Below are 17513 nucleotides of genomic sequence, written 5' to 3'. Positions count from 1 at the left end.
CATTCTCTTGGGCCTCAGTGGAAGACCTACATGTTTATCAGAAGAAGGCAAGACGTTCAGCTATAAAGTGCCAAGATGGCTACGTTGCAGTGCTCATAGGATGGGCATTCCTGGGATGACCTTCCCCTGCTTGGCATGAATGCTGCCATTTTACTGTGACAGGGTCTGTTGTGAGAACTAGGGTTTCCATACGTAAGGGTGATAGTTTAATTCCCTGGGTCAGATTTCTGTATGCTGCTTGTAGGAGTTTACTCTGTGTATGTGTGTTTTCCCCTAGCCTACTTTTTCCTTTTGGGATTCTTACTTGAGATGTCATTAAGCCTTTTATTCTAGGAGAGCTGAGATTCCTTGTGGAATAATGGTGGGATGGACATCTGCAGGGCGAAAAGGATAAAGTGTGTGGCATGACATCCTGACATGAATACCATGATTTATGTAATGGCATCAGAAGTCGGGACACAAAGGGAGGGATGTCACCACACAAGTGCTGTGTATGCATCATCATGGCTTGCTGTGGGTGTCACTGTATGATGGGTCCCAGCTCTGATTGACCTAGAACTCTGGAGTCCTGAGGTTGTTTCCAAAGCAGGTGCATAGGCGTGTAAAAAATGACGAACCAATCATGTAGTTTTTGTTTCATTTTCTTCTGTCCTCTTTGTCCCTGGTGCTGGAGAGGCTCTACGTCAGGGTTCCTCAACCTTGGCAACTTTAAGATGGGTGGACTTCAACTTCCAGAATTCCCCAGCCATTCTGGGAGTTGAAGTCCACCCGTCTTAAAGTTGCCAAGGTTGAGGAACCCTGCTTTAAGCTACGAAGGATAGTTCTCTGCCTTTTTCTGCAATAGAGTATTTCTCTTTTGTAAGAATGTTGACTGGAAAAAGAGCTGCATCTCATTTCTTCATGGTGAGACAGGCTGGTTGCTTTTTTCTAACAACAAGAACAACAATAAAAATCTGAATCTAAATTGGCCCACTTTCCTGGTAGGCTGTGGAAGTCTCTAAGAAAACTTTGCCAGCACATTTAGATGCTACATAGATTTTGAGCAAGAGTTTTAAAGCAATGGATATCACCCAGAATTTAAGATAGTATGTGAGGTTTAAAATATTGTACTTGGTTGAATGTAATTTGTTAGGACTGGACGTTTAAGTAGAACGTAAGAAATGTTGTCCATGAGATGGCTAGCTACAGTTGGGAGCCTCTTGCAACATGCCTTGGCACACAACTAATTTTGAGATCTTTTTACTGTGATGTTCCTAGAAATGTGCAGTCCTGGAGGAAAAATTGGAACCTTTTAAGAAAAAGAAGAAGTTGGGGGTGAAAAATAGAAAAATTGGCCAAAAAGTCCTGGAGAGAAAAAACACATCTGTTCATGCTAACATTCACAGACACGCACATGTGCACATACATTTTCTTCCATTTTCTTTCTGGACTTTTCTATTCCTAGATGTCCCGTATGCATAAATAATGGTTTTCGATATGTGCCCTTAAAAGTGACAGCAAAAAGACTGAAAAAGGAGCTAAGATTGTTTTGCTTAGTGGGGTGGGGGCAATGGTTGTTATTATTGCTTACAATCAGAGATCCAGCATTTTCCTGCGGTATCCGTTAGAAACACGAGAGGAAGAAACGTTCGTGTGCCTCGATGCCAAGTGGGTGGCTCGGAGGAGAATCAGAGAAGAACCCTGGTGTGGGCAGTTGTCTGTGTTAGGGAGGGGGTGGGATGGAGGGGCAGACTGGAGACCGAAGCAGAAGCAGGCATGGAGACCACAGGATGGAGGCGCTCGTGAAGCAGCTGCTAATGCAAGTTCTACAGTTTTATACCACTCCCTAAGCTCTTCCTTTTCCACGCTTAATGTTGGACTAAAGGCTCAGCTTCTGTATTTCAGCCGCCTCCAACCTGGTGCATTTCATCAGTGCTAAAATTGACATCTTGGGTTGGCTGGGAATTCTGGGTGTTGTTGTCCCACTACAGCTGAGTCACACCAGATTGAGAAAGACTGCTGTGTTTTTTTAGGGTGCAGCATCTTATCTTGGGGTGCTTTAATATCCCTCTGCTTTCAGCTCAGCGCTATTCATTCATTAACCCCTAAACGTCTTGAACTAGAACGCCCTGTTCTTCACGCTCCTTCGTGCTGAGTTATCACCACATTTGGACGTAGGCAGGCATTCGCCATCTTGCTTCTCTCCATTTTCCTCGTGGACTTATTTATTTATTTATTTAATTAATTAATTAATTAATTTGTTAAATTTGTATGCTGCCCATCTCCCCCAACAGGTGGCTCTGGGCGGCTCACAATTAAAACAAAACCCACAAATAATTTAAAAAATAAATACAGATTAATTAATTAAAATTGATTAATCAATTAAAAGGTCAAGCAATAAGCAAACCCTGTACATAAAAGCTAAAACCATTCAAGATGACGGGGGGTGGGGGCACAGAATCAATTACCCCACGAGCCACTTCCACCAATGCCCCCAGGCCACCTGGCATAGTCAGGATTTCAGGCTCTTCCTGAAGGCCAGGAGAGCGGGGGCCACAGCAGAAAAGGCCCTCTGCCTAGACCCCGCCAGTCGAAATTTTTTGACTGGTGGGGTCTGCAGCATGCCCCTTCTGCCGGACCGAGTGGGGTGGGCTGATAAAACAGACTTTCTGTGCTTTAGCCGTTCTTTGGCAGCCTAATGCCTTTTTAAAAGAAATGCATATTGCTGCTAATGTGCTTTTATAACATGGAACCGCAAGTTGGGCTGAAAAAAATACAGACCCCAAAGCAGTGGGAGCAGCAGAACTGCCAAAATATCAGTGTTGCGAAGCAAAGCGTCTGCACTTGGATGTTACCGAATATTCTTTTGGATTGTGGAGTGAGCTTAATCAAAGCAGGCATGAAAACATTCCCAAGTTTAAAAACGGAATTTCTCATAGTTTCTTTTTTAACCAAAATAAACATATATGATCGACATAATCCGACTGGTCCTCTGACCCCAAAAGATGGAGACGTGCCTGCTCCTTTTTCTTAATTTAGTCTACATAGGCTGTTTTGTGGTCATTTTTGACAAGGACAGAGATTAGATATACACTAAAGTTACTATGTGAGAAAATCCTTGTGATAAAGATCAGTGTCATCTCCTGGCTGTTGTGTGGCAAAGAGATAGTATTTCACTTGTGCGTTGTTTCACGTGTTCTCGTGTTTTTATTATTTGGGTGCTTTAAATAAAAAGACTTGTTAGGGAAAGTCCATAGTTTGAGGGTCTTATCATCTGCCGTTGTGCTTCATTGTGGACTCCAGGCATTACAATTTAGCTATTGCAAATAGAAGTCCGTTTCAAGAGTGGACACCGTAGTTAGAATTGTACACGGCCTCCACTATGACACAAAATATTGCAGCATTTATCACAGCAGTAAGTCCAGTGAGTTCATTTAGCAAAATTATGTCTGGCCTGCAATAATAGGTTGTGCTCTCTGCATAGTAAGCCATTAAAATAAGTTCATCCCAACGTGGGAAGTCGTCTGGGTCCTCAGCACATGAGTCGGGATGAGGGCGGCTTTGAAGGCTTGGCTTTTCCCTGAGGTCTGGGGCCAGGGTGGTAGCGGAGCCAGTATCCACCGGGACGCCCTTCTCTCGGCTTTGCTTTACTGATTATTTATATTGGGCTATTTTACGCTTTATGCTTCAGCTGCCCAGAGTCACTGTACTGAGATGGGCAGCCGTGTAACTTCTTTAAATAAGTAAATACTTGCAGTCAGAAGGCTTACAGTTAGCACTGTAACCCCAGTGGGAAAGGAACAAACTCTAAAAAAACCACAGTTCAGTTCAGATAAGATAAGGCACAACTGTTTGATCTTCTCCCCCTTATTTAACTTTGCATTTCCTACAAGTGCCTGTGCCAGTGATCTCCATTTTGTATTTTTAAATTATCGCACCATCCTGAATACCTTTAAGCTGACCCAGTTTTACTGGCTTCTCTGCAGAAGCTCTGCCCACGTTTCTCTGTGAAGGCTTTCCAGGCATTTCCCATGCAGCCGTGTGTATTTTCGTGTTTTCCTTCTTTTCTTCCTTCCGATCCTGAGGCTTAGGAGGTGATGGTTTGAACGGCCTTTCCACTGTTTGGGAATCCAAGTGGTCAGATGCTTAACAGTCTTGAGGAGCGGCTTTTGCTCAGTGTGCACCGGTCTTTCTCCTTCTGATATTTAGGCACAAGTACCATTAGTTAAACAGCAAAATGAGGAAAGACTCAGTTAGCATCCCACATTTTCCAGTAGTCCAGAAGACTACCTCCCCTGTCCTGGACTCCATTTTTGTTCATTAACCACAGATTGCTAATTGAGTGTTAAGGAAGGAAGAGGAAATGGGATGGGGTGGGCCAACGCTAATTCACTGGAAGACTCGACAGAAGCTGTTCCGTTACACCATTCGGCTGATGCCGAGATGACACAATTGACTCCTTGGGTTGGCAGTGCGTAGTCATAGATCACTTGGACAGTCAAGAAGCAGACCTTCTCTGAATTTTCCCAAAGGAAGATGGGAAGCCATAACTTTCATTTTCCCTTGCTGGAGAGGGACTGTCTTCTGGCCAAAGTGATCAATCTTTATTTATTTTCGGTGGAGTCTCACCCACTCCCATCCCGTTTTCCTCCAGCCCATGTGGCTGTGTTGGAGGTTAAAAAAGAGTCAGAGACAGAGTGCCTATGAAGTGTGTTTGACAGAACCGCTCCACCATTTCTCCCCTCTCTGTCTCAGAATCCATAAGGGATATTAACTCCCCTCGTAAGCAGTTCACACAATATAGTCTGTAGGAGGAATCAGGGTAGCCCCAAACAGCCCCAGAACTTTATAGAGCTAAAACCCTGACTTAATTGTCAGAGTTCATGAACGGGGTTAGTGCATTAACACAATATTAATTGTGTTAATTAATTTGATTAATATTAATCAAAGCTTTGCCTTGATCCAGTTGAGCATGTCATGTGAACAGGGTATGGAGAAAAAGATCTTTTTCTCTGGTCTGGCTGTATATAGTCTTTATGTGAAGATGCTTGAATAGTAGAATTTGGTGCTACGATCCCATGAGGCACGGGGTCAGTTTAGTTTAAGGAGTCCTTTATCTCTTGAATAGGTAAAGATATTTTCCATCCAATGTCCTCACATTTTCTGGTCTACCTTCAATATAAATGCTATCCTTAGTTTGTGTCTTTATACATGTTCTTTAGATCAGCATCATTCCTTGTAAGCAGGCAAGGCTAATATAGTTCAAAGAGATACCTTAGTTGACTATTCTCAGCTCTGGTTTGGGCTTGGGCTTGGGCATATTCCAGATCTCTCTGCCTTGGAAGTGGCTGGTGACTTTAAGGTAGCCCAACCCAACCTGGTGTCTCCCAGGGATCCTGGACTTCAAATTCCACCCCTCCCCCCAAAACCACTGTATTTTTGCAGTGGGGAGCACCTGACTGGGGAAGTCTACTTTAAAACTCTCAAGGAACTGAGAACCACAAATTGCACAGATGTCACATTGGCCAATCAGGTAGGCCTTAATACTGTAATGTCTTAGTCAGTAAAATCATGTATTCTCTTGGTCAGTAGCTTGGAAGTCCATTTAGAGAATAGAATGGGAAACTAATAGGAATGTCCAGCCTTTTCCAACCTGGATGCTCTCCAGATGTAAGGACCTGACTCCCAGAATTTCCCAGTAGCATGGTCATTGTTCACCACTGAGGGTCACACATCCAGGTTGGGACATTGGCCCCATTGCTCCTCAATTCTTTCATTAAACTCAGTTTTATTAATAAAAGCTCCATCCATTAAAACTCCATCCAACAAAAATTGTGTTGCAATGACTTGCCTTAAAAACCAGCCTATAGATCCTAATCCCATTGTATCAAAATGGCCAGCACTACGGGTGTGTCTGTATGCACACATGTCAACTTCTTCTATCCTCTAGAGTGCACTACAGAGCTATGAAATGGTCGGAGGGGAAAGAGGACAGGATGCCTGTGTATTGCTTAGTTTTTAAATCAGATGATGTTTCAGCAGGTACAATATTTCTATACCCTCTTTTTGACAAGATGCATTCCCCAAAGTATAGAAAGTATGCTCTGATTGATTGATTGATTGATTGATTGATTGATTGATTGATTGATTTGGCTCCTCTCTGCATCTGAAGTACCAGGTGAAGTGAGGATTTGGTGAACACTTTGGATGGCCCAGGCAGACAGATGGGCTGAATTATGAAGGTACTTTTGTATAAAGTCCTTGAAATAAGAGGCACCTGAATGTTTCAGGATATGGACTTCCCAACCAGGCTTTAGGTGTGATGAACACGTAGCACGTGGATGCATTTTGCTGCAAGTGCTTGCAAAGCCCATGAAAATGGGCCAAGAAGAACAATGGAAAAAGGGAAATGAATAATAGAAGCTGCTCTCCAAAAACCAGCAGAGAAGCTTTGTCCCCTTCAAGTCCTCCCAGACATTGCCAAAATGGCACAGCTGCGCACAGCAAGAGCACATGAGAGCCAACGTGTGACAAGCTGGCTGAGTCCTGGGTAATATTTCTTCCACCCCCAGGTATTTGTGCACCTGCTCTTCATTTAGCTGCTTGTTCCTAATATTTTCAGAGCTTCTGAGACAGGTACGCCCGAGAGTGGGCTGCCTCACTTCTTCCCGAACTGGCTTCCCCCCTTTGCAGTCCTCTCGCCAAACAGCAGTGGGTGGTTGTTCCTCATTCCTGCCCCAGGCCAGCACCCGTATAGATCTATTTCCCAGACGCCACTCTAAATAACACCAGTACAATATTTGCTGAACAGGATAATCTGCACAATGTCTAAGCTGGATAAAGCAAACTACACGAAGATTCAGTGCAACGTACTGCCTGGTTTTCAAGACTGACTCTCTCTGCAAACCAAGGAAATGGGTTGCTACCAAGTCTGCCCGTGCGTTGGCGGTGGGCAGCAGCAACGGGTAACTGGCATAATGGTTGAAAGAGTTGTTTTCACCATTACTGACTTCTGGTATAAAAAATCAGAATAGGCAAAACAGGAATAGGTTTCGCTCCAAGGAAGCCGTTGGAGCCTCAGCTGAAGAGTCGGGTTGCCCAACGACCGGGACAGGCACAGCAGGGCTCCCTGCCCTGCTCAGGTCCAGGCACCAGCCTGGGTTTCTGGTTCTGCTTTCAGAAGCAAACGGTGTTTATTATTAAAGTTTAAAGACATTATTTGGAACAATGCAGCTTGAAATCATATGGGAAGAGCACATGAAATGGCTTATGGAACAGCTTGTGGAACAAGCTGCTTCTCCTTTGTTCTGTTGATAATATTCACAATCCTGCTGTCTGGACTATAAACACATGCACAGAAGCGTGAATTTCTAGTACAAAGATTGGATAATCACAAGGATTTGCATCCAAGGAAACTCCTTTAAAATACTCAGTGGGAAATTGGTTTTATTCTTTGACCATCCTAAATTGTTCTTCACCAAATTGATGCCTTAGAGATACATTGGACTCCCTCCCCCATTCTGGTTTAGGATGATGGGAGTTGAAACCCAACACATCTCAAAGGGAGCATTTGGGAGGAGCTGGCTATGAACCAAACTGCTTCAGTTTTCGAGGGGCGACTGAGAAATGCAAACTCCATGTTCTTAGGATGCAGAATGACAGCTGTTCCTTTATTCCTTGGACAGAATTTTATTTTTTCATTCTTTTCATGGAATCGTCCATGTTCCGATGCATCTTTAAGAGGCTATAGCTCTCCCTCCCCTCTCCCCCCAGTGGTGAAATATAAGGCATGTCTAGCCCGGCCTGACTGTACAGTAAAATCACAAAAGTGGCGCTTTGCATTGCAGCACACGCCGTTTCATTTTCCCGATCCATTCTAAATGAAAGAGGAGCATCACGTTCACTGTTTCATTTTATTGTGGCGTTTGGCAGGATCTCCTGGGAAGCTCTAAAAGTCAAAGGTTGCCCGCACAGATTTGATAAGCACTGGACATGCATAAGCCATGCTGCAAATGGGGGGATTTGCAGATGTGATTTCGGGCAAATGACCCAGGGTGCTCTAAAAATGCAAATGGAAGAGCCGGTTAGGCAGTTTACACAAGGGTCAAAGGATGCTGAGTCTCATCGATCCATCTCTCTGGACCAGCAGCACAGTCAGCGCTTCCCAAAATTCCTTCTCCCTTGGGGGGGGGGGGACTCTTCTGCATCTCCTCCCACTGGTAGCGATGAATCATGTTTGCGCTGCTGGGGAAGGAGCCCAGAAAGATTTCTTGGGGATGTGACTGACAAATGATCCCAATTAATGTTAGTTTTACTTATTTCGATTTACAGAGAAGAATCCTTGCATTCTGAAAGCTTTGCTTTTACGCTCTTTAGAGTTCAGAGTTTGATACCGTTTGCCACAGCAGGAAGACCGGCAAAATTCCAGCCCTTTCTTTTGCTCCTGTCCATTATGCAGGATCTCTCTCCCTCCTCCCTGGATTCTGCCACGTTCAGGTGGGGGGAGCATCTGAAAGGATCCATAGACTCCCCCATTTTGCTCTCCCCACTCACTTGCTCGTGGGGCTGGAGAAGGAGGCTCTGTTTCCCATGCGTGGGGGAGATGCTGCCAGAGCAGCGCTGCTCCCCAGGAGGAAGGCTGGTGTGAGTCTTTGTGCTGAACTCTCAGCCGCTGCAGCAGAGGCACGGAGGTGGGGGGGGGGAGGAGGAGGAGGAGGAGGAGGCCCTACAGTTTTATGAGTGTGCTGACAAATGTGGGCCTTGGCTGGAATGCAAGTCATCTGCTCCTGGCAGCATGTCAGAGATGCCTCCAGCGTGCCGAGGAGCTGCCCTTTGCTTTGCTGGTGCAGGACACCACCACGCGGCCCGCGGCAGTGAAGCTCTCGGCCCCCTGGCTACTTCACAGCCTGCTGCTCTGCTCGCCTGGCAGGGGTTTCGCAGCAACCTGTGTTTGCAAGCCTGTTGTGTGGTTGTAGAGCTGGAGTGGGGCTGGGCGCAGTGCCCCTTGTTCTGGCAGGAGGCCCTGCGGCAGGGACCGGCCTTCTGAACTTCTGCATCCTTTGCTGGACCTCTGGCAAAGCTCTTCCCCACCGTGGGGAAAGGGTTAAAAAAACACCCCATATGGTAGTCTGTCAGTTTACAAGGAGGGAAGAATATACAATAAGGACATAGTTTAGGACCCAAGGGTACAATACCAAAGGGAATCATTTGGAAATTGGGGGTGAATTCACAGCCCTTCAGACTCTGTTTTGCAGATTCTAGAGTGTCAACATTCACAATTTTCTGATATTTTTCTTTTTAAAAAATATTTTGCCAAAATAGGAGGCAAAATCTGTGCAAAACTGGGGTAAAAATGTGACCTCGTGCACTCGGATGGCCATGACCTCAGCAGCCCTCAGAGACTGGGTGGGGGGTGGCTCCTGGTTGCAAAGCAGCTTCCTGCTCATAAGAAGAACCAACATTGATGCTCCACGGATGCACTTCTAAGCGGTCCATCAGATGGTGGACCTACCGCTAAGAAGGACATTTCCTGCCTGTCTGGGAGCGTGATGGGAATGAATAGCCTGCTGGATGGGCCCTTTGTGCTGGTCCTGCAGGAGTTGTCTTATGCCCTCCTTTCTCTGGTGGAACGCAATGCCGTTGTCTGAGCCCCTGATCAGTTTAATGGCATAAAGTGGCATGAAGTAAGAGAAAGGAAACATAGCCAGCCGGGTGTTTTCTTTACGAGATCTATAGCAGCTGGCTGAGCAGAGCTCTGGGGCTATTCAGAAGTGGGCCTCCGATGCAGAGTCTGCTGGGATTCCTTCTGCCTTTGCGGGGAAGGGTCCAGGGACGGCCCGCCTCTGCTGCTCCCTCCTCTTCTGGCTCCTCCAGGGGCAAATGGCAGGAGAGAGGCAGGTTCGCTTAGAGTGTCTTATGCAAGGTGGCCTCAGTAACCCTCAGCATAACCTTCAAGGAAGATAGCGAGTTAACTTTATCATTTTTCACACACCAAGGGTCGTGAGATTGCTTCTGCAAATTGGCTGTAGGCCTCACGTGCCCAGCACTTTGATAATCGGGTTTCCCTTCTCTCCAGCTTTAACTAACCAAGGGGAAGAAAAGGGCCGCGCTGCGCAATGTCTTGCAATGTCTGTCCGTGGCCCTGCTTTGCTTGTTATTTACCCTTCAGTACTACGTAATGACTTCTGTTCTCCTCCTCCCTACGGGGCTGTTATAGCTTTGGGGGAAATGGTGGCGTCAGATCAGTTTCCGAGGACCTGGCTGTGGGTTGCTTATCCAATCCTTCTGATCGCACAAGAGCTTTTCTTTGCTTACAGCAACAGCTCCTGAAATGTCGGACCTTAAGTAAGCTTTCCATTGGGGGGGGCGGCTGCTCTGGAGCAACTGGAGGCCCGGAAAGTTGAGCTTCGCTCCTGGCAACTCCCTGGTGCATCCACGCCTTTGACTTGGCAACCTCACGGGCGTGGGCTGCTGCCTCCTTCTGGGCTTCCCTGAAGGCTTCCCATCCAAACCCTGGCCAGGCCTGACTCTGCTTGACTTCCAAGCCCGGAAAGGCCAGCCAGCTGCTGCCTCCTGCTGCGGCCAGACCCAGATGCTTCCCATGAAACAATCCGTGCCTTTCCTCTGATTTCGCCCGATACGTAGCATCCTCGCTCCATCCCAGAATGATGATTTACTTGTCCCCTTTATAATCCACTTGCTCGTGACAGTTAAGGCAAAACAATTGCAAAAATATAAAGCCCCCAAAGTGCAATGCAGTATATGTTGGGGGAGGGCAAGGGGGGCAGAATGATGACAAATCATTGCAGTAGTGCGACACAAGCCCCTCCCCTTTTGTACATGTGCTGTGACATCGCACACCAGTAGGAAAGGAAAGGAAAGGAAAGGAAAGGAAAGGAAAGGAAAGGAAAGGAAAGGAAAGGAAAGGAAAGGAAAGGAAAGGAAAGGAAAGGAAAGGAAAGGAAGCGTCCTTTTGGACTTTCTGGCAGAAGCAGCAGGTTCCTGCAGATGCCCCCGTAGTCAGCTGTCAAATACTATTCAGCATCAGCTGCTATTGCTGATAGCTCTGAAGTCCAGCTGTGAAGTATGCCCCCTTGATTCACACCTCATCTTGAACTATAATACAAGTGTTTGTTTGGTTTTGGCTTGGTGTTGGTTGTGATTTGTAAACCATGATTTATGCACTCATGTGTTGTGTGAACCAAGCCAGTTGTGATTTGTTCTACAAACTGTGTCTAAAGAAACCATGAGATCTTATGGTTCAAATACTCCAAATATGTCCAGTGAGTGTCTTGATCTCAGTATTTACAAAGCAGAGCAAGGTGGCTTCAGTTACAGTTAACAAAGAAGTGAAAGTAAAGAAACTAGAGTTGCTTGACCACTGATTTTTCATACTAGCAGTGAGAAACTGCTGTGGAAGTGTGGCTTATGTATGCACAAAGACTCTGACATGTATACCTAGGATGGCCCAAGGCACGAGACTCAACGGCCTGGCTTGCTGCTTGGAAAATCCACCTGCTCTCTTAAGTTTCACCAGGGAAGAGAAGCACCACGCAGGGCTTTCTACCTTTCACGTAGGACAGACAACTCAGCTGCTTTGGAAAAAAATAAAATAACTGGACACTAATGTTCAGAAACATACTGTTGCAAAAACATTTTCACTTCCAAGATGTTCTCCTACTAATCCCCAAAGACAAAGGAAGCCATTAGTATGATTAATTTCTTCTAAATTAATAAATTCATCTGATATTCTGACAATAGTTGGGTCATACAATGTCCTATGCCATTTGGTTTATTGCTACTATGGTTTATTGGTCATGGTTTATAACACTAAGCACTGTTATTGTCCCACAAACCATGGTTTTATTAAGGACTGCATTGAGCCTTGTTGGTTTATACTGTTCTACCTCCTTTCTTCTCCTATTAGATGGTTGCTTCTGTCTTCATTTTGAATAACCATAACTTGTTGTTTTGGCTGAAGTCAACAGACTGTGAGCTACGTTGGTTGCCAGTGTGCTTCCATGTTTAAGATGCTGGTGGTCACCCAAAGCCCTTCGTGGCACGGGGCCAGGTTGTTCACAGGGCCCCTTCTCCCGGATTGTGCCTACCCATCCCACCAGATGTGCGGGAGAGGCACGCTCTGGGTTCCATCCACTGCAGGTGTCATTTGGTGGGACTCAGGCAGAGATGCCTGTCCCGTGGACCGTCCGCCTCCCTGGAGATCAGATTGGCCCTGACCCCGTTGGCCTTTCGCAAGGCCCTGAGACATGGCTGTGTTCCCCCATGTGGGAGTTGGAGTGCCCGTGAAGTGGTTGCATTGAGAGTGATTGTTGTTTTTATCTTGGCTGCTGGACGTGTATTCATTTCGTATGTTTTGCTTGTTTTAATTCTTGTTGGGACACTAAACAAGCAAACACATCTTAGTATGTTTCAAAACCATTCAGCTTCCAACTTTAAGAAGAAGCTATACTAGCCACAGCTTACAACTGAGATGTCACTGCAGTTAGCAAAAAATGGAGCAAACTCTTTCAGTCCATATTGTATCTGTATCTCAGAGAGGAGGGGAAGAGAGGGAACCTGACATTTTCTGTGTCTTGTGCTGTCAGGATCAGTCATGGTGGATTGTGGTTTTCTCTGTCACAAATGGCATTAACAAATCAGAGGTAGGGTTAGTGTTGTGACTAATTACTACAGTAGTAAATAATCTGCATGTTCACTTCTCATTCTTGAGTGAAATAGTCTTGGACTACCATTTTTGCCTTCCACGGACATTGGACGTCCCACAGGCCAACGCGTTGTTTTCTTCCCACCCTCTCTTTTCCACATCTGTGCACCTGCTGACAACAGTAACTCTTCAGGCAACTGAGAAGGTGGGCTCTAGTCCACCCAACCCATCCATGATGTCGTTTCCTCAGGTTTAAAGTGCTACCGAACTCTCTGTGGTCCAGGACAGAACACCCTTGCATTTTAAAGGAAACGTGGGCATATGGAAGGGCACCCTCCCTCTTGACAGCACGTAGGCAGGGTAAGTGTAAAACCCTGGTTGCGTTGCTTCTGGAAAACAAGTGGAACCCAAGCTTCCTTTCATGGAGAAACAGCTGATAAACAGCATCCCGGAAGCTCATTTCAGGAGGGACCCCTGCCTGCCAGGGCTTGCTACCCGCTGATCTGGAGGCTATTTTTGGTATTCCTCGTCCCAGGCTTACACGGCCCGGGAATAGGTCAAGATTACAAAGCACTGAGGAATCTCCCAGGACCTCTCCTCCCCTGGTTTTTTAGCGCTCCCAGCCGGACCCTCCCTTGCTTTTCCATTCTTCAGAAGTAGTTGGAGAAGCCGAATACGTGACCACGCTTGGTTGCTTTCTGTTTGGCAGCTATTTTTAGCTGCAATGCAGTGTGCAAAGTGTTAACTAATTGAGTCATCATGTTTCATGTTTGACCACAGAAAATGGCAGTGGAAGAGGGAGAGTGCTTCGTGGACCAAGTAAGCGTGTACAGATGCTGCCCTAAGCATGCTTTTCAGATTTATTTCCCTGTTCTTGCATGGCGGTAAGGAGTGGTTACTGTTGTTCTTGTTGTTGCCATTCTTGGCAGAAGGAGGATCTTCCTGGTTTGCAGGTAAAGGCGGACATAGGTCTGTTCGCTCCATTTTACTGAGTGTTTTTTCGAGGTTTTGCTTTCTCCCCTCGCTTTCCCCGCCGTCCAGGACACTGGAACGGGGCAGTCTGTTTACGGCATAGAAGATGCTTGGAAGAAGCGTAAAAGGATACGTTTGTGTCAAAGCACAGGCCTAAAATACCTCTGATGCGCGTCGTATTTTCATTGTGCGGTATTTCCTCAGAGAACTCGGATGGCCTTACTCCATAAAGCAATCATGGCCGCTTTAACTGAGATGCGTGTTATTAGGAAGGCAGCTGAAGCTGCTGCAGCTAAAGCTATAAAATCTGCCAAATTTGAGGTCTTTGGATGACCTTCTGCACAGAACATGGGTGGAAGCGGGATTCTTCGTCCGATCCTTCAGATGCATCCTTCGATCACGAATCTATCAACTGCATAATACCTAGTTTGGCAAAGAGTGAGGCGGCTGGAACTTCCTTTGCAGAGGAACATTAACTATTATCCCCTTGCAGCAGCTTGACTGTCAAGGATCAATCGCCCTGAGTGAAGTATATCATCCTATGGTATTACTGATACGAGGATAAGTGCTTTCCAAAGATCCACAGTGCTTATAGGGGAAATAATGATTTCCTTGAAAAATCCGGCTGATAAAAATATTTCAGACCGAATAATGCGACCATATTTTCTTATGCAACTTCATGGTAATGGCAGCAAAATGCCTGCCTTCCAGTATTGATAACTGTGTAATAAATGCTGATTTATTTTCCTGTTATGGCTGTATTGCTGTTATATGCATGCATCTTAGTGTACGTGTGTGCATTCACATTCTACCCCCCTCTCATTATATATGCTCAGTGGGTCCGTTCTGTGGGTGGCACGGGGCGTGGATCTTCCCCAGAAGGTCCATGTAAATGTGTTTTCAGTGGCAGGGAGTCCCCCAGAATAAAATGTGGGGGTTGCTCTGGACGAAAAGAGTTGATATATCCAAGGAAAGGAAGATGCAGTTCTTTAAAAAACAGGTTGTGGTGATGTGGAACTGCCTTCTAAGATAATATGGAGAATAAACATTCTGTATCTGAAATCATTTTTGCAAGGATACTTTTGAAAGTGGCTTTACTTGTAGGATTATGCACAGATGAACTGGCAAGGGCCAAACATCTGGAAACAGAAGGAGCGTGCCAGAAGTCGATCCCAGTCTACCATTGTGAATTCTGTACTGGGGGAAGAGGTTGGCATTTGCACCAGCCTTTTGCCCGCTGTGTGGTTCTGGTTCTGAAGTTACACCCTGGTCTGCGCCTATCAGTGTGGTTGGCTGGGGAATTCTGGGCTCTGAAGTCCACACATCTTCAAGTTGCCAAGGCTGAGAAACACTGCCGTAATATTTCCTTGGAAGCTAAAAGAGGGACTGCTGGATGGCAGCCTGTTAGTTATTTATGCATTTATTTATTTGCAGCTCTTTGTCTGGAACCTACTGGTCCGGCTCCAGAGTTTCTGTGTCTTTGTTGTCATCTAGTGGTCATATTGCTATAACCCCTAATCAAGAAGCTGCCGGCCAGGAGAGGTCTGGAGGCAGGTCCACGTGTAGAGGGAATGGTCTTTGACAAGAAGAGAGGCTTTGACCTTTGCTCATCAGCACACTGAAGCATCTAGCTGTTCTTTTGCCTGAAAGCAGAATACCTGATGAAATGGGAGGAAGGCGAAACACTACCAGAATCACTTTTTTTCTTTTTTGGCCTAGAATACAGTACAGAGGAAGCCTGCTTCGGTTTGCGCTGCTCATGTTGGCTCCATTTATCTTAACTGAGTGGCTCGAGAGTCTATTCCTTATTTATCAGCCTCTGATGAGTCCTGAGCTGTATGGAAGTACTGAGCCTGCCGAAGAAGAGCGAAGCAGGACTTGAGGAGGTCTTGCATGTTTCCACCCAGAAATGACCGATCTGAGGCCAGCTTGCTTGGAAGAGATCCCCGGTGGATCCGGTTCCTGGCTTTCTGTGTGTTAAAGCCAGGGTGTCAGGCTGCCTGACCTGTCCGCCCGCCCTCAGTGGAATGTGTTCAGAAGGGCTGGGTTGAGGCTGAATTGCTCTGCCCTGGCTCTGAAAGGGCATTGACCTGCTCCCTGCTCAGGGGCAATACTGCTGCTCTGGCATTTTGTTCGCTGCATTCGCTCTGGCTGCGCGGAGGAATGGCCCGCGCAGAGGACACAGCAGGCAACGCGAAGTGAACTATGGCAAGGAGCACATCGGCAGGGGTACGGTACTTGTTTGCCTCCAGCAACGAGTTGCGGTGAATAAGAACTGTGAATTTATTTAAGATAAACTTGAAGGCTGCTAAAAGGTGCAGAAGGGAAGCAGTGCCTAATGCACAGGCTGAGGTGTTCTGCTCGGTAGCCCCTTGGAAGCGAAGTTCTTGAGAAATACGTGAGGTGGTGCGGCCTTCGTGTAGCTACAAGGAGACTTATGATGAGTGGATACTCTGTGGGTCGGGTTGTTGTCAGTTCAATTATAGACTACAATCAATAATTATATTACTGAGGGTATTACTGAGATTAATAATTGAGATCAGAAATATTTAAGTAGCAATGCTTTAAAAGATAAACAATTATGTTTTGTGATGATTCACCTGATCCCAACATTTACTGTATTTGAGTAACAAAGGATTTTTCCCCACCTAAAAAATGACAAAGTGCTTAGTAGTGAAGGTGAGAGAAGTGATTTCCAGAACTCATAGAGCTTGCTGTTACAAATTAAAAAAAATGGTTTCCTCCAAAACCTAACTGTACCTGAATGCTCATTATCTATGCTTTTTCTCCCTGTGTGTTAACTGGAACGTAGATGCTCCTCTTCTTAAAAATACCAAGAAAGCATATTGCATGTAAGCATATGGCTAGTATGTACCATTCTGGAATTCTAAGATTAGGCTACCGTTCGGTTGACGACAGACGTAAAACTTTGCTAAGTATCCAAAATAATCTTTCCCTACAGATGGAAAAAAAAAAAGTTTGCCTACTTGAATTAAAGGGGAAAATTCAGAAGGAGCCTGGAGTAACCTTTGCACCACTTATCCCTTGCACGTTATTGAAACTCCTCCTTGGCCTGTAAAGAATGGGTGACCATATTAGGGCCTCAATCCCCACTTTTTGTGGCCCTGAGAACTCTCCAGCGCGTGCCCCCCACCCCCAAATTAAGCAACAATACCAAGCAGCAGTGATCAGTTTTCTGGCATCATAAGAGTTCTTTTATTAGTTTCAAGCCCTTTTTTTATTTTTTTGGTGCCTTCGAGTCAATCTTGACTCCTGGCAGCTGCCTGGACAAGTCCCTGAAGGCTTCTTGGCAGCATTTTCGGAAGGGGTTTGCCTCGGCCTCCTCCTCCTCCTCCTCCTCCTTCCTCGGGCCGAGAGAGAGGGGCTGGCCCAAGGTCGCCCAGCCGGTTTCGTCCCCAAGGCGGGACTGGGACTCCCGGTCTCCCGGTTTCTAGCCTGATGCTTTAACCATTGCACCACTCTCTTAAGCCTCAGGTGAGGCGTAAATCATTCAGATAGCTCTATAAATCCTGCTTCCTGCAGGTGGAAACAATCCAGAAAATACAGCCTTATGTGGCGTGGAAAAATGTAGAACTAGGTAGACCTGGAAAATTTGCCCATCCTTGCTCATCGGGTGAGTACAGATGACCGCGTGGCACTATTACATCCATGTAACTGCTTGATAAACTAGTTGCTTGTATTGACTCAATGTTCTACTTAAATCCACACGGATTTATTTACAATGTTTGTAACCTGCCCTAATCCAGAACTGCAGGCAGCCTACAGGAAAGTATAAATATTGTATCTATGGTAACAGTAGAAATTACTTCCTCACAAGAAGGCAATATAGGTTACCAGTGTGAGTTGCCAGCATTAGATATGTACACTGCTTGAGCGG

General features: G+C 46.0%; 1 protein-coding gene across 25 annotated transcripts in view; it reads left to right on the top strand.

The window, feature by feature from the left end:
• The window catches only part of ANK3 (ankyrin 3), a 266225-nt gene that overhangs the window by 118226 nt on the left and 130486 nt on the right, over positions 1–17513 (top strand). Inside the window, exons 1-2 of one of the 25 annotated variants that reach the window (XM_088129894.1) lie at positions 13275–13462; positions 15335–15844. The exons of 21 other annotated variants lie outside the window; for them this stretch is intronic. In XM_088129894.1, coding sequence (XP_087986020.1) covers positions 15821–15844 — 24 coding nt within the window. In that variant the 5' untranslated portion in view covers positions 13275–13462; positions 15335–15820. Of the gene's footprint in view, positions 1–13270; positions 13597–15334; positions 15845–17513 lie in introns of those variants that run through there. 3 more of the 25 variants (XM_088129880.1, XM_088129848.1, XM_088129909.1) reach the window with 3 other exon arrangements.

This window comes from Python bivittatus, unplaced genomic scaffold, assembly GCF_059951505.1.
Source record: "Python bivittatus isolate LINGU-HERP-01145 unplaced genomic scaffold, Pbiv_v1 ctg000050_np1212, whole genome shotgun sequence".
In the NCBI taxonomy this organism is placed as follows: domain Eukaryota; kingdom Metazoa; phylum Chordata; class Lepidosauria; order Squamata; family Pythonidae; genus Python; species Python bivittatus.
Note: the sequence above shows the minus strand (reverse complement) of the source record. Positions and strands in the feature narration are given on the sequence as shown.